Raw genomic sequence first — 25,611 nt, forward strand, 5'->3', positions numbered from 1 at the left:
TCTTTTTAAAAAATTCCTTCGTCTTTCACAACTTAAGAAAGTGTGGCTATCCCATGGGAGGCAGGTTCAGTAAAAGAGGTGGGTGTCAGATAAAAAGTAGGCGGTACAAGCTGATGACCAGAGGACCTCATTTTCTTACTTTTTATTGCTTTTCTTCCCGTGGAAGACAGGCAAGGGAGAGACACGCAGGAAAGGTTCAACCACAGAGGGTAAGTTTACAGCTTGAAACAGGGGAAGGTAGGGTAGAGAACCCATGAACATGAAATAGGGAGCACTTTTGTAAAAGAGCTGAGTTTTTATTTGTAAATTTCTTTTTATTTATTTATTTTTCTTTTTTTAAAATTTTACTTCTCTTTCTCTCATTTTTACTTCCCATTGATTATTCCGAAGCTTAAATTTATTTGGAAATTTCTAAAAATTATTTGTGAATAGGCAATACGTGCATATGCTATAAAATGCAAAAGGATAAAAAAAGTACATTGAAAAATAAGTCTATTAAAATTCTTCCCAGTCCCCTTATTTTCCTCCCAAAAGGCAACTCCTGTGATCAGTTTTTTGTATATCTTTCTGGAGCTTGCCTGTGTGAACAGACATGTGTACAACTCCTGCCACTCCTTCGGCAACACCACCATACGTATTTGCTCTGCACCTTGCTTTTTTCACTTAACACTCAGACCGTGGAGATTGTTCCATATAGTACCTTTAAGAGCTGCCATATTCTTTATAATGGCTGCATGCTGTCCCATTGTACTGTGAACTAAAATGCTCACACTTGCCCAAGGCCTCTTGGCAGTTGCTCTGGGTCATGGTCCTCAAATTTGGCTCAGAATAAATCTCTTTAAAATTATTTTGCAGAGTTTGGCTTTTTTCCATTGATAGTACAGGTGTGTCAGATTTTACTTGGCTAATAAAGTACCACATCTTGGTTATCTTTCCTTGCCTACAAGGCAAGAGCTCAGTAAATATTCAATGCTTGCTCACAAATTAAATACACCTTGTACAACTTATTCCTGTTTTTCCTCATCTCTCCTTTCAGAGATACCAATATTTTTTTCAATATTCCAGGTATTTATGTAATGTATATATCCTTTGGCAGAACAAGTCTGTATTGTGCATTGATCAAATTACTACCTGACTTCCAAGGCACACCTTGCTCTGGCTCCCCTCATATGACATTAGTTCCCATCCCTTCCTACTTTATAATGTTCTAGGCATCACAGTTATGTGCAAACATTTATTGTTTACCTACTGTAATGTGCAGAAACTTTTTTCCTACTTCCTGTTATCCCTATCTGTATCTTTGCTTGTACTGATCCTCACACCCAGAATTTCCTTCTTGTTTCAGTCCACTCTTCTGCCCCCAGTTCTATTCTTTCTGAACTTTTTAGCTTATGGGGTCAACACTCCCTGGAGTAGCAGGTAATATTTTAAATAATTATGTCATATAAGGCTTTCATGTATTTCCATGGCATTAATAACTCTGGCACATAGTAGGTTCTCAGTAAATATTTGATTTCCGGGTGAGCCTTAAAGAGGAGAGCATCTTTCCAGTCTTCCTGGGCTTTCTCTGCATCCTGTCTTTAGGGGATTGCTCAGCTTTCTTGTTATCTCAGGGTTATGTAAGATGACCTCCTCCTGGCTGATCTTGAAAAGAACCTTGAGAGCCTTGGAGAAGGCAGGTCCCAGTTCAAACAGAGTGCTGCCACCTACCAGCAGTGTGACCTCTGCCTCTCTAAATTTCAGTTTCCTCATCCATAAAATGAGTGAATTGGATTGAGTGGGTCTCTGAGGCCTCTCCCAGTTCTAACCTCTGATGATCTGGAGTTGAGATTTATAATCTTGCTTAGCAATTTCTATGGAATTCATTACCCCTTACCCGAAACACACATCTGGTTGGAAACTTTAGAGAAATTCTGAAGCCTTTGGGGCACCCTTGCTCCTAGGACATTGTAGAATATTACAGAAGTTCAAAAGAAGAGTCTCAACACTGGTCATATAAAAAAAGTAACAGAGATGTTGAGATTTGGCTGTGACATCAGAGACTATGGGTTTGTTGTATACACACAGAGCAGGGAAGAGAATGTTTTAGAACTGCCTAGAGTGCCCCAAAGGACAACTTAACTATAGTAATGTGCTTATCTGCTCTTTCCATCAGCCTATGTTTCCATCTAACTCTGTACAGAGATCAACTTTCTTCTTTGTAAAGTACTAGTGTTCAATCAGCAGCCTTGAAGATTTTCACAATAACAATAATCAAAAGGATGTAGTGCAACTCATTCTTAATCAGAATCACCTAGTAAAAATTAACTTAAGGTGGTCATCTAATATTTCCATAGGCAACATATTTACCATGTCTGGGAGAAGATAGCTGTTTTTTTGTACTAAATTTAGTGTAATTCAAATAAAAAAATTAAAATGTCTTTATGTCCACAGAAGTCAAAGTAATCTTTTAAAACATAAATCAGGATCAGGTCATTCCTCTGAGTAAAATCCTTCAGGGTTTCCTGCTGTACTTTTTCATTATAATTTTGTTTTGTTTTTTGTTATATATCCTTCCAATGAATCCTGCTGCACTTTGAATAGAGCATGTGGCCTCTGCTTTCCTCTCCAGCCTCATCTTGGGCCATTCTGCCTTTGGTTCGTCTCTGCAGCTGCCCTGGCCTCCTTTCTCTGCCTCTAGCATGCAACATTCACTTATGCTCTGCCTGAAATTTACTGCCCCCAGCTTCTGGTGCCCATCTTTCTCCTCTCTCTGGTTTGGTCCTTCTGTCCTCATCTCTGCCTAAATGCCACCTCCTCAGAGAGGCCTTCTCTGACCTTCATCCAAGTTATTTCACCTGATTATCCCTAATCAAGTCATTCTTTGCCAGTTTATTCCATTAGTGTCCTTCATGATAGCAATCACAATTTTTTTTTTTTTTGTCTCACTCTGTTACCTTGGCTAAAATGCAGTGGCAGCATCATAGCTCACTGCAACCTCAAACTTCTGGGCTCAAGCGATCCTCCTGCCTTAGCCTCCCAAGTAGCTGGGACTCCAGGAGAAAACCACATCACCTGGATAATTTTTCTATTTTTTTTTTTTTTTTTTTTTGTAGAGACAGGGTCTCACGCTTGCTCAGACTGGTCTGGAACTCCTGAGCTCAAGCTATCCTCCCACCTTGGCCTCCCAGAGTGCTAGAATTACAGGCATAAACCACGCTGCCTGGCCATTATTTTTTTATTTCTTACTTGAATGCTTGCTTACTTGTTTTGTCAATCCCTGCCACCAAATGCTAACTAACCTCCATGAGGCCAGGAATTATGTCTGTTTCATTCACCAGTGTATCCTCCAGGGTCAACATGGGGCACCAATCACAGCAAATAGACTATAAGCAACACTGACTGGAGGAACACCTAATCCTGCATACTCTACTGGGAGTCAGAAGATTCAAATCCCAGTCCTATCACTGGGAGCTAGCTGACTTTAATCAAGTTATTTACTTCCTTTCTGTGACATTAGTGGATGTATTGGTTAGAACATTTTTATGGACCCTCTGAGCTTTGGATATTTAAAGGTCTATGATTATTATAAGTAGATTTTGAAATGTGGTTACTTTAGTAGACTCTAAGGAAGAAGTTGAATAAGATATGAATAGAGTAGATTTGATATTTCCAGATTTGAAAAAAATGAACTCTGAAAATATTTCAGAAACCTGAAATCATCGTAGAGTAGATTTTTATTTTTGGTTGTAATCAAAATAATACTTGCTTAGACATGAAACATGACCCTCGCTCTATATATATTTAAGGGAAGTTTGATGATCTGTTGATAATTTCTAGGAGCAAAAGGAAGGTATTTGTATTATGTAGGAAAAGCAGGGACAACACACCTTCAAAAGCAGGAAGTTAAGCCCAAATACAAAAAAAAAGCCAATTGGGTGCATTTTGCAGTTAAACATATAATCTGATAATAGGCAACATTATGCAAAGTGACAGACCTTGGCTATGCCTTAGGGGGTTAAAAACTTAAAAAATATAATCAGTCAATTGACAGCCATCCAGCTGTATGTATCAGGTTTTTGAGATGTGGGCTCAGAAGGTGATTTATAGTGGTACTGACCTGGAGGCAATTACCCTCCTCTCCATTTTCAGAATATTTCAAACCCAGATATATATTTTGGATTTGATCTCCCTACACATACTATACTTTTACAAAATGCATTATGTTAGATTTATTTACAACTGAGAATAACAGGAAGGCTTGGCTGGCTGGTTCTTAAGAAGACCCATTTTATAACCAGTGTTTCTCAATTGTTTTAAACCTACACTCTCCCAACTGAGACTTTTCTCAAACCTGACTTCCCGTCGTTTGCAGTGCAAAAAATAATAGGTTTTCTCGAAGATGAAATTATATTATTGAATATATTCTTTTCCACCTACCCTCTCATTCATCTGGGGCCTCCCATCAAGAATCAGTAAACTTCTACAATTGTTCTAATTTTGCAATAGCTCACATACCACGTAAAATCCATTGTTTAAAATTTAAAACACTCCAATGCCTCCTGAAATACCACCCATCTGTGTTTTATATTTATCTTCAAGAATCCGAGACATGAACATGCAGTTCTGGGTGAGGGGTGGTGGCGGGGATGGAGCTGGTGCTTCCTGTTTGATTGTTTCAGTGCACACCAGGCCCGGTGCTGCAGGAAAAAAACAAAATTCCAAGCAAGGATTGTGGAGGCTGCTCTTCGTGTGACTGGTGCCTGTCTGGTAGGGCCAGCCTGTCTTGAATCTAATCACAAGTGGGTGAAAGGATGTTAGAAATCCACAGAACTGACTGGGGGAAAGGTGTCTCGCCTGCCTCCTCCATCGCCGTATTCCTCGACCGAATGATTGCGAGTCCTGCAGCGGAGCTAATAAACACTGACTACTGCAGAGAGAACAGTCCAGAAACAATTATTTATTGAACACTCTCATGTATCTTCCTCGGTACGGGGTGTTTTTCCCTTTATTAACTATTTCATCTTCACCACAATCTTGAGAGACAGTCATTCGTATCCTTAATTTATAGAGAAGGAGACAGACGCTCATTTGGAAGGGAGAAGAGGAGTGGAGTTCGGAAAGTGCCTTCGAGCTGGGAGTTCGACTCCCCGGGGAACAGCTTTTGGGAATCCCGATTGAAACTGCCGCTTAAGGCCAGCTCCGCATCCAACCTAGGAAAAGGGAGTCAGATTTTGGAGAATCCTCTTAGGGGGAAAGGTTTAAAAGTGAAAAGTGAACAGCAGGAAGGCCACTCGCCGGTGACTAGGGGTACACCTGGGATTACGACTGGACCCGCGCTTGGGCCACCCCCACTTCCTCTCAGGGACCGAGGCGGAGCGCCTGCGAGAGTGACCGCGGGGGCGGCCCCCAACTGAAGGCAGCGTGCGAGAAGTCGCGGCTTTGTCTTCTTCCCCACTGCCGCAGAACACGAGGCAGTGGCGCGTCCCAGCCTCGTCACCCGCTACCCAGGGCAGGCGAGCCCTCTCTCCATGCAGGATTAAAAGAGAACCAATGGGCTGGCAGCAGGGCCGTAGGAGGTCCTGGGCTAGGCCGGGGCCCCAAGGCTCTGGAAACTACAATGTGACTGGGTCACTGCTCGTCCGCCGAGGTCTCGGGGCTTAGTGAACGCCCCGGCGGGAGCTTCCCCCTGTGGAGGCGCTTCCTCTTTGTAATTCGAGCAGGCCTTGGCGGGCCAGTTGCTATGGCAACGCTCCTCGTCCGGCTCTGTGAGGCACGGAGGGAGGCGGGCCTTGGCGGACGTCACCCAGGCTCGCTTTGGGAGTGCCGCCCCAGCCCCAGCGAATTGTCTACCGGAAAGGAACCCGTGAGGTAGATGCTTTGTAAGTGAGAGAATCCAGGGGGCCGCATTAACACAGAAGGAGAGGTCAGGCTCTCTCCCCATCAACCTCCCCCAAAGCCCCTTCCTGCCAACGATCCTAACCGTCCTTCCAAGCAGGGGGGCGGGGGCGTAGTAATTTAAGCGATTTCGACGGGCCACGCCCTTTGGTACTTCCAGGGCCACGCCCACGGGCTAGCTCTAGGCCACGCCCCTTCCTTGGGCGCGCGGAAGGAGAAGCGAAATGGAGGAGGAGTAGGGATAGTGTTTGAACAGATCCAGCGCAACTAATCGCGCGAAGGCCTAGGGCGGGCCGCCTTCCGCATGCGTCCTTAGAGGCCGCCCCGCCCCACCTTTTTCGCGGCGCCGCCTGGGTTCTGCGCCTGCGCGCTGTTCCCCGCGAGCTCCTGGGCTGAGCGAACACGCACAGAGTCACCGGGGCGCGCAAAGGGGGAGGAGCGGGCATGAGCAGGCGCGCGCGCGCGTCTGGAGTGACTCTAGAGAGCAGGCGAGTCGGGAGGATCGGGTGGGTAGAGTGGTGTAGTCAGGTTGTTTGTGGGCGGTACGTAAGGCCACTCTGGGCATGGAGGCGCCCATCTCACTGGCTCGCTCGGTTCTAGGAGCAGATCCGGGGCAGAGGGAGGAGAGCTCCGGGGCAGAGGCCGCCGTCTCCACCGCTGCCGCCGCTGCTGCTGACGGGGAGTCAGCCCGCCAGTCCGCCAGCCAGCGCTCCGCGGGCCCTGCTGGTCAGGGTAAGAGGCTCCGTGCTTCTTGGAGAGAGGAGCGTGAGATAAAGGAGTGTGGGAGGCCATCGGGGGGCCTGTAGGAGGAAGGCGAGTCAGGGGCAGGGTGTTGAGAAGGGGAAGAAACCCACCGAATCGTACTAATAATAACCGCCTGTACACGATAATAATGTTATAGGGATAGGTGCCAGAACTTTACAAAGCACCTTATATGATTCATTCTATTTAATCCCTACTGCAGTCCTCCGAAGTGCATACTATTATCATACCCATTTTACGTAATAGGAAGACTGAGGCACGAAAGACGTGATGTATGCAGGGCCAGACAGCTAGGACGTGGCCTGGCCTGGCTTCGAACTTAGGTCTGTCTGGTGCTAAGGTCTGTAATTTTAGCATCTTTGCTTTACAAAAACCAAAACAAAACAAAAAGGAAGAATGGGGTATTAGGAGGAGGAGAGGAGTTTGAAGTGAAAGGATGATCCTGAACGGGACGAGAATGGTGACGGGAGACAGAGCGGACTTGAGTTTGGAACCTTGCGAGCCTCCCCCTTCTAACTCTCCACCGCTTCCTTAGTTCTTGCGGCCCCACAACTTTTCCTTGCTGATCCATGGCTTTTTGAACCAGACTCGTTGCTGTAGCTGAGCCAGCTCACAGACCTGGGGCCACTCAGATGGTTTTAAGAAACATTTTAACTGCAGCTGAGTCCAAGGTAGTGTTTTCCAACACTCTTTGGGGGTGGGCTAGGGCCAGAGGACGGCGGCTGCGGCTGCGTGCAGAGAGGACTCTCTTCCGCGCTGCTGCCATTTCTCCTATCGTGCTACTTCCTTTTCCATCGTAATCATGCACGGCAAAGCCTTTGTTCAGTCCTCTAGAATAGGGAAGTGATGCTTAATTGTTTCCTTGTACACTTAGGCTAAACCTAAGAACTAAACTAAACTAAACCAGGAAAACCAGGCCCAACCTAACGTTCTCTGGAGCAAGGCCTGGTGGTCTGGATTGCTCACAGAGAAAACTTTTTGGTGGCTTTATCATTAATTGCTCTCCATAGCTTTCCCGGGTAAATAAGGAACTGTTTTGGAGAAGTTTACACTGTAGGTCAACGGGAGCGATCTGAACAGATTGCATTGCGGATGAGCACAGGGCAGGGACGTCAGTAATTCCAGGAGTGTGTGTTGGTGAAAACCTTTTCCTCTTACACAGTTTCAATATGTAGCTCATGTAGGAGTTAAGTTTTTAAGTCAGCCTGTGAGGCACACACTGCATGTGATCAAAATCATCCTCAAAAATTCCCAAGGAAGATGCAAAGTTTGAGATTACAATCCTGTTTCAGACTAAATCAAGTACAGTTTTCCCTTCAGCTTTGAAATTTATTACTGTTTCTTTGGTTGTAACCCAGATAGAGTAATTAGGTTACCTTTAGGGTCTTGGGTGGACAAATAAACATATTTGAAAAGCTTAGAGCCATGATGCAGGAGAGATGCTTGCCCTGAGGAGGCTTAAAAGTAAGAAGACAAACCAAGGGAACAGTTTGTTTGTGGTTCTTATCTTGGGCTCCTTCTGGAGCAAGTGCTCACTAAGTGGGAAGTGGCAGGCAGAATTGCTGGTATTAAGTTGCTATTTTCTTCAAGCCTGTAATCCTAGCACTCTGGGAGGCCGATGCCGGCAGATTGCTCGAGGTCAGGAGTTCAAAACTAGCCTGAGCAAGAGCGAGACCCCGTCTCTTATATAAATAGAAAGAAATTTATTGGCCAACTAATATATATAGAAAAAATTAGCCGGGCATGGTGGCACATGCCTGTAGTCCCAGCTACTTGGGAGGCTGAGGCAGCAAGATTGCTTGAGCCCAGGAGTTTGAGGTTGCTGTGAGCTAGGCTGACACCATAGCACTCACTCTAGCCTGGGCAACAAAGTGAGACTCTGTCTCATAAAATAAAAAATAAATAAAAAATAATAAAGTTGCTATTTTCTCTCTTTTTTGGCCTGCATATTCAGTAATTTGACTTGCTGTGTTAAATATGCGTAGTATAATTCATTTTTAATTTTTGAATGGGATTACATTCAGAGGGGTGCAAGCTAATGTCTATTTCTCCACGGATTTCCTAGCTAAGGGTTTGGTGCAACAGTTTCTTAAAGATTTTTTGCCAGTGGTTGACTTGTGCCATTCCCATGTCAGATACATATAGCAATGATTAGATTTTTTTTTTGAGACAGAGTCTCGCTTTGTTGCCCAGGCTAGAGTGAGTGCCATGGCGTCAGCCTAGCTCACAGCAACCTCAAACTCCTGGGCTCAAGCAATCCTCCTGCCTCAGCTTCCCGAGTATCTGCGACTACAGGCATGTGCCACCATGCGCGGCTAATTTTTTTTTTCTATATATATTAGTTGGCCAATTAATTTCTTTCTATTTATAGTAGAGACGAGGTCTCACTCTTGCTCAGGCTGGTTTCGAACTCCTGACCTCGAGCTATCTGCCCGCTTTAGCCTCCCAGAGTGCTAGGATTGCGGGCATGAACCACCACACCCAGCCATGATTAGCTTTTTAATAGTGGTTACATTTTTTTCCCTTATTTCTGTCCCATGTGATCTGTAGGAAACAGCGCTTAGCTTTTTATTAATGAAAATAAATCCCTTTGTAAATGGAACTCAAAGGCGTTTTTGCTAGTGTCCCTTTTGTGGCTTTTGTTTTTATGGAAACTGTTTCTCAAAAACCCATGAGTGTAATACCTATCACTTCTAAAGTAGTTTATGGATGTGTTCGAAAACATGCCAAAAAGGAATTGCATTAATTTCAGTTAGGGAAATAAGAAAGTGGCACTGATTTAACATTAAATGTGCATAGAAAATAGTTTAAGCTCCTTTGCAGGGGAAAATCTTAAGCAAAATTAGGAAACTGAATTTCTGAGTCCCAGCATATATGGTCAGATAGTGTCATTTAGTCTGAATGCAGTCTGAACTCCAGTTTTTCCCTTTTATTTGTTCATTGATAAGCCTTTAATAGAACAGGAACAGGAAAAGAAATTGATTCTGCCTTTAAGAAGTTTCCATCTATATTTGTTGGGGAGATAGCACAAAATAACTAATTTCAGAGAGACATCTGTAGAAGTGTAGGATACCTTGACTAAATGGAATCTTCAAGGCTTGCTGACAAACCAAAAGATTTCTCAGAAATTTCTCAGAGAAACAATGATACTTGATGCCCATTTTGTTTTGTTCCAGATTCTCATTGTTGCATTCTTAATCTTGAAAGTAGAAAGCAAAGATTTTCCTTGCTTGGTCCTTTGAAAGCCACTTATATTCATTTTACTGTTTCTAAGAATTTTCCCTTAAATACATACACTGGAGCCCACTATTGTGTTGAGGATCCATGTGGTAGGGTTGCCTTAGAAGTAAACACCCTTATGATAAGCTCCGTTTTTGGTCTTTTTATAACTAAGCCTCTCATGTTGAGTTTGCTGTAATAACAACATTACTCTGAGGCTGAACTAGAATACTTTCCCCTTCCCAATTTCCTCCCAAAAAATGAATTATTCTGTTTTTGGTTGAATTATTTATACCTGCCAGCTTTATTCTTATTATTGAATTGCTTAGTTTATTATTGTATGTTTAAAGGTAGATGTTAATAACCCAAATTCTGATTTTCATTGTGCTTTATCAAGGTTCAAATTAGCAAGTGGGAGTGGTGTTTACCACTGAAATCCCTTCATGATCTGTTTGTACAAATCTAAAGAGGCACTACATTAAGTTAGTTAATTGCCTTTAGTTGTATTTGACTTTTGCATTGGGCAGGGGAGAATTTCCTTTTTGGGAGAATCAAAGGGAGAGCCCCATGCCCATTTTCATGATACGGGTGGAAAGACTTGAGTGTGAGAATTCAGGTCGACATTCTTTCAGGCTTTTGGAGATCCTAGGTACATTTAAGATGGCTGAAGTGATTCCATTAGGAATGTTTCCATGATTTGATATCTGTGATGTGAAAGTCATGGATAAGGGCACATTTGTGGTAGCGGGATTATTTTAGTCTTTGGGTCGTCTACAGAGGGATGAAAAACTGGTTTAGGGTAGTGGTTTCATTTTGCTAGAGGGCTTCACGGGCAAAAGTTTCTTTAGTAACTTTAGTTTCTTCAGGAAAGAACTGTGTGTGTGTGTGTTTTGACAAAGCAAGAGTGCGTGTGTGTGCGTGCGCATGCGCGCATGTGTGTTTTGACAAAACAGGTTTCCCCAGCATGTAAAATGGAGAATAAATATGATCTTAATGTTTTAGCAAACTAATGAAGTTATGGTAAATTATTATTTTGATATCAATGTTTTGTTCACGTCTTATACCAGCGTGTAAATTTAACGTGATTTCAAAATATGTTTTTGAATCTAGATCAAACATTGTCTGGCTTGCCCTCTAACACTAGTTAGCTGAAAGCGACTTCTCAGGTTTCTTCAGGATGCCTGCAGCACTTGTGGAGAATAGCCAGGTTATCTGTGAAGTATGGGCCAGCAATCTAGAAGAAGAGATGAGGAAGATCCGAGAAATCGTGCTCAGTTACAGTTATATTGCCATGGTAAGGAGCTCTACTCTGTTTAACTCACCCTCTTTTATTTTTTATTTTTATTTTTAGAGATGAGGGTCTTGCTATTTTGCCCGAGCTGGAGTGCAGTGGCTATTCACAGGTGCAAACATATTGCACTACAGCTTTGAAATCCTGGGCTCAAGCACCTCAGCCTCCCAGGTCGCTGGGATACAGGCTCATGCCACTGTGCCCAGCTTGATTTACCTTCTTGTATAGGATTAGGAAATGTTTAATATGAGATTTTGAAAATAAATTATCATATTCCACTAAAGCCATGGTAAATTAAACTTGATGAAAGATTGTGTTGTGTTTATGAAACATCAAGGTAGCCAGTGCCTCTGAGAAAGATATAACCTCTAGCACTTAGATTTTTTTGTAGCGTCACTGTATTTAAGTCTTTGAAGTAGAAGTTATATCAGCCTATAGGGCACATCTATTCCACATATATGGTGAATTTGTACAATGTTTTAAAAAATTTGTTGCCAGCATTTAAAAATCAAGAGACCTCACTTAAATTCCAGATTTCTGGCATCTCTGGAAAAAAATGGGAAGATCTGGCAGTATGTGGTACACATTGCTGCCTGCCATTGAGTGGCTGCAGAGGGACATGAATGTTGTGATGATGTTAAGAGCCTCCTGCAGAAAGGCACGTGCTCTCTGTTTTACTCCAGTCTCTATTACTTGTTACCATTTTCATGCCCAGCTTGCTTTACTCCTTACCATTATTAGCTGCTTGGAGTTTGTGACTCTGCGTTAGAGATTATCAAATTAAGTCCTTAGCCTGGTATTCAGAACTCCATGATCTTGTTTGAGTCTTTATATTCCAGCTAAACATGGCTCTTTATAATTTTTTCTGAATGGCTGTTTCACTTCCATTTGTATTTGTATTTTTATTCATATGTTGTTCTCAACCTAGAATGTTCTCAGTTGACTACATATTTACCTATAGTTTACTCAGTTACTTCTGTTCACATACTGCTTATGTAGGATCATTAAATTGTTGTGCAAAGCTTCATGATTCTAGTGCTTCTTCAGTAGATACCAGCAAGGTCAGTATTTTAAGGAGGAATTTTATGCCCAAGTTTGGGACTTTTCATGTAACTTTTATAAATCGAGGTAAAATTTTATTTATAAATTATCAATTCAACATCACTATTTTGTGAAATCTTACATTGAGAGACTTTTTCCTTTTCCAGGACACAGAATTTCCAGGTGTTGTGGTACGACCAATCGGTGAATTTCGTAGTTCCATAGATTACCAGTATCAGCTTCTGCGGTGCAATGTTGACCTTTTAAAAATCATCCAGCTGGGCCTTACATTCACGAACGAGAAGGGAGAATATCCTTCTGGAATCAACACTTGGCAGTTCAACTTCAAATTTAATCTTACGTAAGTGTTTGAGACACCTCTTGGTGGTGTGCTTAGGTCACACTACATTGTGCAGACCGATTTCTAACTGATTCTATTAATTTTGAGTTTTGTTTCTGCTGAACCGAGGTAGGTGTTAGAGAAGTCAAGCAGAGGGTGGAATAGGAAATCTCAGAAAGTAAAGTCCTTACTTCTCTGTGAAGTTCACAGAAAAAGTAAAATACAAATAAAAGAAGATAAAGCCCTATTTAAAGAACTGTCACAGTTTAATGATTACATTATGGGAAAAAGATCTGTTTTAAAGTGTATAGTTTAGTAGTGTTAAATGACTTCACACTGTTATGAAAGATTTCTAGAACTTTTTAATCTTGTAAACTGTGCCCATTAAACAACTCCTCTTTTCTGTCTCCTAGCTTTTGGTAACTACCATTCCACTTTTTGTTTCTACACTATTTTTTTTTTTTTAAGGGTCTCACTATATTGATGAGGCTAGCCTTAAACTCATGGGCTCACGAAGAGATCCTTCTACCTCTGCCTTCCAGGTAGCTGGGACTGCAGGCCCATGTCACCATGCCTGGCTAATTTTTAAATGTTTTGTAGAGATGGGGTCTTGTTTTGTTGCCCAGGCTGGTGTCTTGAACTTCTGGCCTTAAGTGGTCTTCCTGCCTTAGCCTCCCAAAGTGCTAGGATTATAGGTGTGAACCACTGTGCCCATCCAACACTGATTTTTAATTTAGTGGAAAAAAAGTAAGATTGTAATGATTTTCTTTCTGATTATCTAACCCAAATTTATATGAAAAGCAAATGAAAATCTAGTGGAAAAGGAGTTCTTTAGCTTATTTTCCTACTTTTGTGTTAGTGATAATATATTTCTATGGTTAAATTAATGGATGTATCTTTATAATAGAGTATTATGCCAGAGTTATAAAGGATGTGTTTGAGTATGGATCTGAAAAGATGGTCAATGATATATAGATGTAGGGATATAGGTGTGTATGTTTAGATAGAGAAAATAGTCTGGAAGAATGTATAAAAGTGTTATTATCTGTGGTGTAGCATTATAAGAACATAATTTTTTTCATCTTTTGCTATTTTTAATATTTTTGTGTTGGTTTTGTTTTTAAAAATAATGAGCAAATGTGGATCTTTTATAATTAGAAAATTTAGTTGGGGGAAAAATCCCATTTTCCATCTGTCACAAAAATAAGATCATCCTTGCTTGCATGGTGAAATGGTAAAAAGAATGAACTGACCTGTTCTTAATTATGAAAAGCATTTCAAGATACTTGTATTATAATAATAAGGTAATGGTAATATTCTTGCCCACTACTTCTGTTTCATTATCCACCAGCTAATAAATGAACACCTTGTTTTTTAGAGAGGACATGTACTCCCAAGATTCCATAGATCTCCTTGCTAACTCAGGACTGCAGTTTCAGAAGCATGAAGAGGAAGGGATTGACACATTGCACTTTGCAGAGCTGCTTATGACATCAGGAGTGGTTCTCTGTGACAATGTCAAATGGCTGTCATTTCACAGGTCAGTCCCAGAGAAAATGTATCTTTCTTGCTTTGGCTACACTGGAGCAGGGAATTGAATTGTTAGTCATTTTTACAGTGCAGTTGGCTCTATTGTAGTCATCAGTAGCAGTTAGAAGATGAAATTTAAGTTTTAACTTAAATTTAAGTTGTGTTTTAGTTTTTCAGAAAATACTTTGGTGCTCATACTGGTTTGTTTCACATAGCATTGGGCTCTCTCCTATGACCATCAGTGGGTATACTTTAACTCCAAGTGGAAATATGGAGGGTCGAAAGGGTTGTGGCACTTGTTTGTCTTTTAAATGACTGTCCTGGAGTTTCCTAGGTAACTGAAAACCAGATTCCTCTTAGGAGATGTTATTTTACCTTTTCTCTACTTCTGGATTTTTGATGAATCAAATCCACATTAATAAACCCTTGGTTTCTCTTCTATATCTCCCATATTAGTCTTGTTATTTAACAGAAAGTTCAGATTACAGTAGGATAAACTACTCTGGAAAACTGAAAGTTCCTAACACCAAGGTATCATTATAAACTTTGAGAAATAAAGTAGTTGCACGCTGGGGCCTGGTAACTGCTGTTTTTTTACCTCCATGCTTCATTCTTCCCTTGTAGTGGCTATGATTTCGGCTACATGGTAAAATTGCTTACGGATTCTCGTTTGCCAGAAGAGGAACATGAATTCTTTCACATCCTGAACCTTTTCTTCCCATCCATTTATGATGTGAAATACCTGATGAAGAGTTGCAAAAATCTTAAGGTATGCAATATGTTTCTTAATACCAGTAACAACAACAACAACAACAAAGAAAAAAAGCAGGCTTATTTTGCGTTATTGCTATGTGTTCAGCATACATTCTTGAGTGCCTGCTAGGTGCCAGTGATGTGCTAGATAGGTGTAATAGAGAGCTGATTTGCACAGGTGTTTGTGTGCTTGGTAACTTTAACCAGGAAAGCCTCTACTCTCATCATAAGGCAGGCATTCTTCACTTAAAGCCTGTGAACATAGTCAAATAGTTGGCAGCATGAGATATATGTGCAATTTGTTAGGGATGGGGTCTACTATAGAGTACCAGATTCTCAGCAGAGGGGTTCATTTGCTCTTGCTATGTTGCCCAGGCTGGCCTTGAACTCCTGGGCTGAAGTGATCCTGCTGCTTCAGCCTTCTGAAAACTGATACTGTAGGCATGCCCCACTGCACCTGGCTCTCAGAGGGACTCTTAACCCAAGAAAGTTTAAGAACTTGCTACTCTAATAAATTATTGACATAGGGGTTTACTGTCTAGTATTGGATTGGCATGTACTGTTTCCTTAACCTTGTTTTTTGGTAGTTTTGCTTTTAAAGGCAGAGGTCTGGCAAAATTAACTGTATACAAAAGAAAAGAACAAAAAGTAGACTGTAACACAGTGTATCATGTGGAAAAAGGGAAGAAGAGTTAAGGGCTAAAAAGGGGATGTTAAGGCCTGTTAAGTAAATGGCTTGTTCCCACTCCTTGCCATCAGAATTAAGTGAATTTACAAATGGACTTAGTTGACTACGTATGTTGGGTCTGTAATATTATCTGTTTTCTCCACATCTCCAGGGAGGTCTTCAGGAAGTAGCTGATCAGTTGGATTTGCAGAGGATTGGAAGGCAGCACCAGGCAGGCTCAGACTCGCTGCTGACAGGAATGGCGTTCTTCAGGATGAAAGAGGTAAGCTTCCTCGAATGCAAGGGCCTCTCTGCAGTAACTGCTGAAGGCTAAGGAGGTGGGTGATCTTCGTGGGCTGAAGTTTTTGGAACATTTATGGTTTCTGTTGGAAGTTGATGGTCACCTTGAAAGCATTTGTTTTTTGTTTGTTTGTTTGTTATGGTGTTCAACATACCAAATGTAGTTTGAGAGGCAAAAGCAGCTTTCTAAAGTGGAAGCCACTTTAGAATACCCAAGTATTCTTGAGCATACCCAAGTCCAGAAGTATACTTGGTATTCCTAGCAGCTCTAATCCTTTAAACTATTTGCTATTTGCTTTTCTTCTGATTTCTTTTCTTTTTGGAAATGGGATCTCGCTCTGTCACCCAGGGTGGAGTGCGTGCAAGCTGGAGTGCAGTGGCACAGTCATAGCTCACTGTAACCTTGAAGTCCTGGACTCAAGCAGTCCTCCCACATCAGCCTCCCTACTTGCTGGGATTAAAGGTGTGAGCCACCACGCCTGGCTAATTTTTAAAAATTTTTTGTAGAGGGGTCATGCTATGTTGCCTAGGCTGGTCTTGAACTCCTGACTTCAAGCAGTCATCCCACCTCAGCCTCCCAAAATACTAGGATTACAGGCATGAACCCCTGTGCCTGGCCTCTGATTTCTATAATAGGAATACATTTGTTAGACCACCCATTTATGTTATTCTAAGTTCTGTTAATTATTAAATATCATTGAGTTTACTATAACTCATTAGTGAAATGACTCTGTAGTGAATTCCTTTACTTGCCCACTCAGGTTTGAAAATGTAGAGGGAGTGAGAAGCTACTTTGAAAGATTAAAATGGTGATTTTATTGACACTTTTGAGGAACAAATCACACTAACTGGTAACAGAGACATGGATCTCCTTTTCAGGGCAAAGAATGTGGAGAGGGATAGTATGTTTCCTCTTTGTTACACTTAACTATGAACCACAACTGCTGCCATTACCATGTGCTGGAAAATGTTCTAGGTCAGTGGTTCTCAACTGGGGATGATTTTGCCAGGGTACATTTTGTAATGTCCGGAGACATTTTTGGTTATCACAACCTGGTGTTGGGAGGGTGTTGTGCTGCTGCTGGCCAGGAATGTTGCTAAACAGCCTGTGATATACCGGACAGTCCCCTAACATAAAGAATTATCCTGCTCCAATAGTGCCAAGGTTGAGATGCCCTGCTGTTAAGTGCTTAATGTCCATTATTTCACTCCTCATAATAGCCGTATTATTATATCATCTATCCCATTTTATAGACTGGGAACCATGACTTAAAAAAAGTTGGCGTTCTACTTGCACTTGTTCAAATCTAGAAAAAAAAAAAGTTAACGTAACTTTGTTAAGGTCACAGAATGAGTCATTCGGAGTCCAGAGCCCAAGCTCTTAATCATTGTCCTGCCTGTTAAAGAGAAGGGGGCAGGTATACTAAGCAGCAACAGCACAGGGATCTAGTAAAAGAATTCATGGAAAGCAAAAATCTGTTCAGAAAGGAGAGCCTTTCCCCTTTAGAGAAAGGAGCATGAAAATACTATGTATAGGAAAGTTTGGAGCCTTTCTTTGCTAAGTTAGTTTCTTTCTAATTTGTCAGATTTTCAGGGCTTAAGAGGTAGAAGGTGCTGATGTAGTAGTGTTTGTACTTGGCATGACTCCTGGCATGATTCTCACCATGGTTCTCTGTCCCATTCTGCAGTTGTTTTTTGAGGACAGTATTGATGATGCCAAGTACTGTGGGCGGCTCTATGGTTTAGGCACAGGAGTTGCCCAGAAGCAGAATGAGGATGTGGACTCTGCCCAGGAGAAGATGAGCATCTTGGCGATTATCAACAACATACAGCAGTGATGGTGGCAGGCTCTGCAGGTTGGGCCTGACCCCAGAGTGGTGCTTACTGTGCTGACTGTGTACTCATCTTTCCCAAGAAAAAATGCTTCTTTTGAGCAAACTGTACCTACCATCTGCATCTAGCAGAAAGACTTTTGTTTTACTGAAGACAAAAGATGTCTTCATTTTAGATCCAGAAGAGGGGAGTTTGCTCTGAATTTGTAAACAAGTCTTCCCTATTCCTCATCCCTGAGCTTCTCCTCTCCGTTTGCCTCCTGCCACCAGCATCCATGGCTCATTTGACACCTTTTTAAATATACAGGACAAGTCTGAAACAAACTAGTAAAATGTATATAACTCTTACCTGTTGTCATTCTTTTTCTTTTAAATTTGTTGCTAATCTCTGATGATGAAGATTCTTGCTGTGATTCTCAGCTGAGCTGAGGGCTTCCAGGGAAAATGGAACAAAATGGCATTCTTGTGTAATGGGTTATAGATACTGAGTCTTCCTTTCCTTTCTCACCCTTCTCGAGGACATTTGCTTTCCTCACACTTTGGTAGTCTTTCTTCATGTATTACTATATGGAAATGAATTGCTTGGTGCTGAAATTTGAAGATTAGATAATGAACCTTTTCTTAAAAGCAAACAATTCTACTGAATCTGTCTACCCTTCATTCATGAGAAACTCCAGAGTGGGTATTAAGCTGACCACTGAAGTGTCTTTTAGTCTGTGTTCCACTGTGCCACTGAGATGTGCTGTCACATATGCATCATCTGAAATCATTTTAAGTTTTCACGTAATAAAGTATCCTGGATTTGATCCTGAAGGAAATCAGTAAGATCAGATTTTGGGGTCCCAAGTCTGTTGTTGTTTTCAGTGATGTGATTTCAGATGGTCACTTGTATTTTCCCACCTCTTTTCCATTTTCCCTGCTTTTTCTTCCAGCAAACATGAGAAGTTTGGGAGATGGATTAATGTGAGTACCGGGAATGTGAGTCTTTAAAAAGTTACAGTGGTTACATGTAAACATGGCAATAAAGGAGTTTGGTTTATAGCATTCCCTTGGAGTACTATCCCACAACTGCGGTAAGAAGCTCAGGACTTTTTTTTAAAAAGCTAGTAGTCATTTAAAAAGTATAGTGTATTTTTTTGAATGACTACAGTATGGGAAATTTCAAAAAGCCAAAAACCCCTTTGGAATGGTGGAAATAAAACCTGGTAACTCACTGAAGTGGATAAATAGTCTTGCATTTTAAAAGCTTATGGAAAACTCAATTTGAAATGATTCAAAGATGTCAAGTATTATAAGCTGGTATTTAAGATGCTTGTAAATATTATTTATGTTTTTAATTTTGTAAAATAAAGATTTCTTTTTAACCACTGGCATGATGGTTTGGTCTTTCATAGCTATGAATTGCTGGCTCTGGAAGAAGAAGGCATCTGGAAGATGGTCAGTGACATGAGAGCATCTTGCCTCCATTGTTCACTGGTTGGCTTGCATACAAAATACCTCACTTGGTAGGAAGCTTTAAATGTGCACCTGTGCAAATGGAATTGTCTTTGCATGTCATACCCTCTGCTGATTGTGGGGTCTTTCTAGGAAATCAGAAATCAGTTTATTTCCTGGGGTCATTCTTATTATATATGGTGGATTAGCTTGTTAATTAGTGGGATTTTTTTAGGCAACTTGAACTTCAGATATACTAGACTTGGCTCAGGACTTTGTACCTTTTCTATTGGCACAAAAATGAGGTTGTAAAAAGTCAGATATAGGAGCGGATAGAGGATTTTGACTGGGAAGTTCACACATAGGAAGAGATTTATCACTGTAAGATATGTGAAAGCAGCATGGTCAGTGGTTCTCAACCAGGGTGCCTTGGCATGCTGATGACTGTGATCCCTAAGTTAGATGTCCTTCTAAATTAGAATTAAAATAGGAAATTTATCTTTTCTATAATTGAGGACAGATGTACATGTCAGGAGAAATGCTGAGATAAAGGGTTGACAGACTCAGTCTGGTCTTTGCATGGGAAAGGTAAGCGATAGCTTTATCAGAGTGGTACTAAAAGAGCTCAAGTCTATTAGAACTGGTAGGAACTTCATTGTGTGTTAAAGTGGTTATCCTCAGAAAAGGATGGTGCCATAGGATAACCAAGGGAATAACTCAGAATATAATTCAATCCTATATCTACTGCCAGATGTTCTTGAATTCCAGTGTTCTGCTAACTCAGTAAGGTTGAATACCAACCACAAACCTAGCTGTCAGCTAGTACTGGTATGAATATAGAGTTCAATTTAGAGCCCTTTTAGTCCAACCTATCAATGATTATTCTTGTCATTTCCTAGTTTATTCAGTCAATAAATTTTCATTAAGTGCCTACTAAATACTAGGTGCTGTAAATACTTAGAAGACATAATCTCCACCTTTGGAGTTTATAATCTGTGTTGCCAAACAGTGAATGAGTCACACAAATACAATTTGTGAGCTATAAAGTACAAGACACTGATGTTGAGGTTAAGGGACAGTCTTTTTAGAGAAGGGAGATTTAAGCTGATGTCTAAAAAAAAGATGAGTAAGATTGAACCAGGCAGAGGAACAACATGGACAAAACCTCTGAGGTGACAAGAAAACTTGGTGGGTTCCAGCAAGCTACGAGACCAGTGTGGCTGGAATCTAGAAGTAAGGATGAGCCTGTCTGGACAGGAGGCCAAGAAGTAAGACTGGGACCAGGCAGGGCCTTGTAAACCACATTCAAGATTTTTATCTAAGAACAATGGGAAACTACTGTAAGGTTTTTAAACAGGGAATTGATGAAGCCTGATTTGCAATTTAGAATTATAGCCACTGCCAGCTGAAGAATGGAGAATTAGTAGTAAGAGCAGATTCAGAGATACTTTGGGAGAGGCCAGTGCAGTCATCTGGGTATTGGGATGGTGGCTTGGACTTCTGTGGAGAGAGGGGAGAAATTAGAGATAAAATTACTTAGATGCAGATAAAGGACCAAAAAATTGCTTAGTGATATATGCTTTTCACTCAGAGTCAATCCTTGATGCTTTGGCTCTTTGTGGCTCTGATAAATAGGGAGATATAAATGAAAGCCATTTATTCAAATTATAATAGCTTGAGTACAGTCCTGGAAAGAGAGGACTTTAAGAAGAAACTGAGCTGTCATTTTTATTATTCTTCTGCTATTCGGTAGTTTTATTGCTTAAGTTTCAAATAGTAATTCTTGTTCTTACCAAGGCAATGACTGAGGAGTGTGCAGGATTCCTCCACCCACAGCTGATGGTTTTGGCAAATCACAAAGGAATTTAGAATTCTAGTTACTGCTCTTTACTCAAGGGGAACACACACACACACACACACACACACACACACACACACACACACACACACACACACACACATTTTCATCTCTGTAAGTGAAGTTGGTTGTTTTTTTTTTTTTTTTTTTTTGAGACAGAGTCTCGCTTTGTTGTCCAGGCTAGAGTGAGTGCCGTGGCGTCAGCCTAGCTCACAGCAACCTCAAACTCCTGGGCTCCAGTGATCCTTCTGCCTCAGCCTCCCAGGTAGCTGGGACTACAGCCATGCGCCACCATGCCCGGCTAATTTTTTTTATATATATATCAGTTGGCCAATTAATTTCTTTCTATTTATAGTAGAGACGGGGTCTCGCTCTTGCTCAGGCTGGTTTTGAACTCCTGACCTTGAGCAATCCGCCCGCCTCGGCCTCCCAAGAGCTAGGATTACAGGCGTGAGCCACAGCGCCCGGCCTGAAGTTGGTTGTTTTTGCAGACTGTAGAACTGGTATCCAGTTCTCCACTTAGCCATGCCTACCTACTCTTTGCAGTCAAGAAGATTCTCCATCCCTAGTAATAATGCATCCTCTTCCTAAAGTTCACCTAACTGTATAAAGAACTATGAGGATCGGCCAGGTGCGGTGGCTCACGCCTGCAATCCTAGCACTCTGGGAGGCCGGGGTGGGAGGATTGCTCGAGGTCAGGAGTTCGAAACCAGCCTGAGCAAGAGCGAGATCCCGTCTCTACTATAAATAGAAATTAATTGGCCAACTAATATATATAGAAAAAATTAGCCAGGCATGGTGGTGCATGCCTGTAGTCCCAGCTACTCAGGAGGCTAAGGCAGCAGGATTGCTTGAGCCCAGGAGTTTGAGGTTGCTGTAAGCCAGGCTGATGCCATGGCACTCACTCTAGCCTGGGCAACAAAGCAAGACTCTGTCTCAAAAAAAAAAAAAAAAAAAAAAAAAAAAGAACTATGAGGATCTAAATTCTACAATATTTCCTTTCTAAGCACATACAAATGTCTTTGACAACTGTCTCTAACGTTTTCCTTCATGGAAAGTGTTCCTATTAATGAATTTATTCTTGTCAGCCACAACCCCAACCCTAGGAATTTATTGGAAAATAGACACTCAAGTAGAAAAGCCTTCACAGTGAATCCCAAAAGAAAACAGTTCAATTATCTGGAAGATGTGCTGTCTTCCACCCCTACTCCAGACTATGATTTTCTTATCCAGCAAATGAGATACTATAGAAACATTTTTTCTTGACATTGTTCAACTGTCTAAATAACCAAAGAGAACAAGAATTTATAATTAAATAGTATTTAGGGTCCTATTCTGCTAAAGTTGAAGTCTAATAGTCCAAAAGTCATAAACGCAAAATTAGGAATATGCATTTATCTTCAAAGAGTATCTGTGTCTTTAATTCTCAAAAGGGTCCTGTGATCCAAAAGGATTAAGAACCACAGAAACAATAATTTGTCCCAAGCTATTTGATTGCTTTCAATCATTTCTTATAAAACTGAAGGGAAAACACACATTTGGATCAGTTATTTGTTCTTCTAAAGTTTTAGTAACTGATTGGTCCAAATAAGCAATTACATAAAACAATAAAACCAAAGTTCCAACCTAAAGTTCAGACAGCATAAAGAGTCAACATGATGGGTAAGGCCTATTTCACATTCAAACTTCAACCTTTGAAGAGCAGAAGGGAGAGCTCAGGTTAACAAAAACAATTTAAAAACTACTCCAATAGTCATGAAATACAGCAACTCTATCTCAAGAATGACATGTTTACAATCAGGCGAAGTGTTTACAAAGGTAGCTTGTGTTTAAGAACATAACACTTTGGGTGATTACAAAAGTTTCTCCTCTTTGGGTGAAACCTGCATAAGGCTTTAGAGATAACCAACAATCACTCTGCAGGTGTTAGTTCTGAATTACTACTGCTGGCTTTTCATGATCTTTTCCAGTAGAAAACCACAATTGAGTCCAAAGTCAGATTCCACGGTGTCTAAGGGTAGAGAGAGTTGATTCACTCTTAACCCTCATTTGCATTATTTTGGATTACTGCAAAAACATCTAGAGACCAGAGTGAATGTCTGGTTAGTTGTAACTGCAGAGGTGAAACGTGTCAAACGTTTAGAATTTGGCACAGTTTCTTCAAGGTCCTTGAAAGTTCACGTGCAGAAGGTCTGGCAGTGTCTTTGGTAAGCTTTAGTGTTGCCATATTTCCGAAGGAGCTCTTGAGCCTGTTGCTGCATTTCCCGGGTCACATAGCTAGGACACTGGGACGCGATGTGAAGCAGGACTAGGCAGCACTCCAGCACATCTGGGAAGGGCCAGGCCTGAAAGATGATATGAGGATGAGTAAGGAAGCATTTCCAAAAGCCACAAACATGGGCATATAAGGCACCAGTAACTGACTTATGTGTTGACATCTCTCGGGCACAACAGAGCCAGCTCTCTCATGAGGTAACGTCCTTTTTTGCTGATCATAAGTTACTACAATGAGAGATGATACTCAAAACTAGGATGGCTTCTGGGATGTCCTTCTCAATTGATAAAGTCATCTTCCAAGAGCCCCACTCAAATCAACCCAATTAATGTTGCTTCTATTAATACTAGGACCACAGGCAACTAGACCTATCCATCTATAAGCTGTCAAATACTAGTTTAAATTTTACTTTTACCTCCCAACTATTAAATTTGGGTTCTCTGAAGACTGAGGTATAAAACTGCTTGTGTGATCAACAATTCTCTCACAAAACATTCTAGCTTAATCAAAGGTAATTAGATCCTTAATTTCTAACCATACACAAATGAGTAGAGATTTTAGAACCTGAACAGAGAAGTAGATGACCTTTTAAGAATTTGATATAGTTAAGTGATAATACAAAAAAGTAATGTTTCACCAAATTAGCTGCTATAAATCTTACCTTAGTACCCTCAGGAAACTTAGCTATTCTCTCATTTGCTTCTGTAAGCCTTTTGGTTAATTCAGGCAGAGAAACTGGTTCATTTTTTTCTTCTTTACTAGTTTAAAAAAAACAAAGAGGTATAAGTCATATGTCTTGCCCCAGGTAACCGTCCCCCCAGCCCCAACTGTTTTTATTGTGGTAAAATACTCATAATGTAAAACTCACCGTCTTAACCATTTTTAAATATACAGTTCATTGGTATTAAACACATTCATAATGTTGTACAACCATCACCACCATGATCTCTAGAACTCTTTCACTTTGTAAAACTGGAATTCTATACCCATTAAACAGTAACTCCCCATTCTGGCTCCCTCTAGCCCCTGGCAACTACCACTCTACTCTCTGTGTCTATGATTTTGACTACTCTTGAGTACCTCATATAAGTGGCATCATATAGTATTTGTCTTCTTGTGACTGGCTTATTTCATTTAGCATAATGTCCTTATCCATGTTATAGCATATGTCAGAATTTCCCTCCTTTTAAGGCTGAATAATATTCATTGTGTGGATATACCACATTTTGCTTATTTATTCATCTGCCAGTGGACACTTGGGTTGCTTCCACATTTTAACTATTGTGAATAACACTGCTATGAACATGGGTGTATGATTATCTCTGAGACCCGGCTTTCAATTCTTTTTGGCATCCCTGGATCCTATTTTTTTTTTTTTGAGACAGAGTCTCACTTTGTTGTCCAGGCTACAGTGAGTGCTGGGGCGTCAGCCTCAATCTCCTGGGCTCAAGCGATCCTACTGCCTCAGCCTCCCGAGTAGCTGGGACTACAGGCATGCGCCACCATGCCTGGCTAATTTTTTGTATATATATTTTTAGTTGGTCAATTAATTTCTTTCTATTTTTAGTAGAGACAGGGTCTCACTCAGGCTGGTTTCGAACTCCTGACCTTGAGCAATCCGCCCGCCTTGGCCTCCCAGAGTGATAGGATTATAGGCATGAGCCACCATGCCCGGCCCTATTCTTAATTTTTTCAGGAACTGCCATACTTTTTTCCACAGTGACTATATAATTTTACATTCTACCCAGTATTGCACAAGGGTTCCAATTTCTCTACATCCTTTCCTGCTCTGTTTTTCTTTTTCCTTTTTTGAGACAGGGTCTTGCTTTGTTGCCTGGGCTAAAGTGCAGTGGCACCATCATAGCTCACTGCAACCTCAAACTCCTGGGCTCATGTTATCCTCCTGCTTCAGCCTCCTGAGTAGCTGAGACTATAGGTGTCCACCACTATGCCCAGCTAATTTTTCTATTTTTTGTAGAGACAGGGTCTTGCTATGTTGGTCAGGCTGGTCTCTAACTCCTGGCCTCAAGTGATCCTCCAGGCTTGGCCTCCTAAAGTGTGAGCCACTGTACCAACTGTTTTTTTTGTTTGTTTTTTTTTTAGATAGTAGACAATGTAATGGGTATGAGGTGACATTTCACTGTAGTTTTGATTTGCATTTCCCTAATGATCCGTGATACTAAGCATCTTTTCATGTGTTTATTGGCTTTTTAGGAGAAATGTCTACTCAAGTTCTTTGCCCATTTTTGAGTCAGCTTGTTTGTTATTCCCAAATAACATTTATCTCATTTTATAAATAAAATTCCTTTGTTGCTTGGCTCTTTACCTCCAGTCTTTAAATATAGAGATCAAGAGAAAGCAATTTAATGTGATGTGATACAAAATTTTCAAGACGCAGTATTACTTCTCACTATTTTCTAAACCCCTAGACA

At 41.0% G+C, this 25,611-nt stretch overlaps 2 protein-coding genes and 1 long non-coding RNA gene across 5 annotated transcripts in view; 1 reads left to right on the forward strand and 2 right to left on the reverse strand.

Annotated features, from left to right (window-relative positions):
• Positions 1-4,919: 4,919 nt before the first annotated feature.
• Positions 4,920-6,125, reverse strand: LOC105866256 (uncharacterized). The gene is made up of 2 exons (XR_012913999.1): positions 5,963-6,125; positions 4,920-5,192 (listed from the first exon to the last, which is right to left on the reverse strand). It is a non-coding gene; the product is annotated as an uncharacterized LOC105866256 (long non-coding RNA).
• On the forward strand, positions 5,777-18,983 carry CNOT8 (CCR4-NOT transcription complex subunit 8). 2 transcript variants are annotated; one of them, XM_012755482.3, is made up of 8 exons: positions 5,777-5,861; positions 6,478-6,609; positions 10,969-11,152; positions 12,358-12,551; positions 13,909-14,070; positions 14,685-14,829; positions 15,653-15,763; positions 17,469-18,983. In XM_012755482.3, exons 3-8 carry the CDS (start codon positions 11,036-11,038, stop codon positions 17,616-17,618), a joined length of 879 nt encoding a protein of 292 aa, XP_012610936.1. In that variant the 5' UTR covers positions 5,777-5,861; positions 6,478-6,609; positions 10,969-11,035; the 3' UTR covers positions 17,619-18,983. The 2 variants fall into 2 exon arrangements, with proteins under 2 accessions (XP_012610936.1, XP_075852361.1); XM_075996246.1 differs by lacking the exons at positions 5,777-5,861; positions 6,478-6,609 and adding an exon at positions 7,222-7,310.
• Positions 18,739-25,611, reverse strand: part of GEMIN5 (gem nuclear organelle associated protein 5) — a 48,400-nt gene continuing 41,527 nt past the window's right edge. The window contains exons 27-28 of one of the 2 annotated variants that reach the window (XM_012755472.3): positions 23,841-23,937; positions 22,001-23,249 (exon numbers count right to left, since the gene is read on the reverse strand). In XM_012755472.3, coding sequence (XP_012610926.3) covers positions 23,082-23,249; positions 23,841-23,937 — 265 coding nt within the window. In that variant the 3' untranslated portion in view covers positions 22,001-23,081. Of the gene's footprint in view, positions 20,547-22,000; positions 23,250-23,840; positions 23,938-25,611 lie in introns of those variants that run through there. The other variant, XM_075996245.1, reaches the window with a different exon arrangement.

This window comes from Microcebus murinus, chromosome 21 (genome assembly GCF_040939455.1).
Source record: "Microcebus murinus isolate Inina chromosome 21, M.murinus_Inina_mat1.0, whole genome shotgun sequence".
In the NCBI taxonomy this organism is placed as follows: Eukaryota; Metazoa; Chordata; class Mammalia; order Primates; family Cheirogaleidae; genus Microcebus; species Microcebus murinus.

What these genes read in the sequence shown, in the direction of transcription:
- CNOT8 (XM_012755482.3), top strand. Translation starts at nt 11,036, where the DNA reads ATGCCTGCAGCACTTGTGGAGAATAGCCAGGTTATCTGTGAAGTATGG. An exon ending in AACTTCAAATTTAATCTTAC is followed by an intron (nt 12,552 to 13,908) that starts GTAAGTGTTTGA and finishes CTTGTTTTTTAG; the next exon opens with AGAGGACATGTACTCCCAAG. An exon ending in AGAGTTGCAAAAATCTTAAG is followed by an intron (nt 14,830 to 15,652) that starts GTATGCAATATG and finishes CCACATCTCCAG; the next exon opens with GGAGGTCTTCAGGAAGTAGC.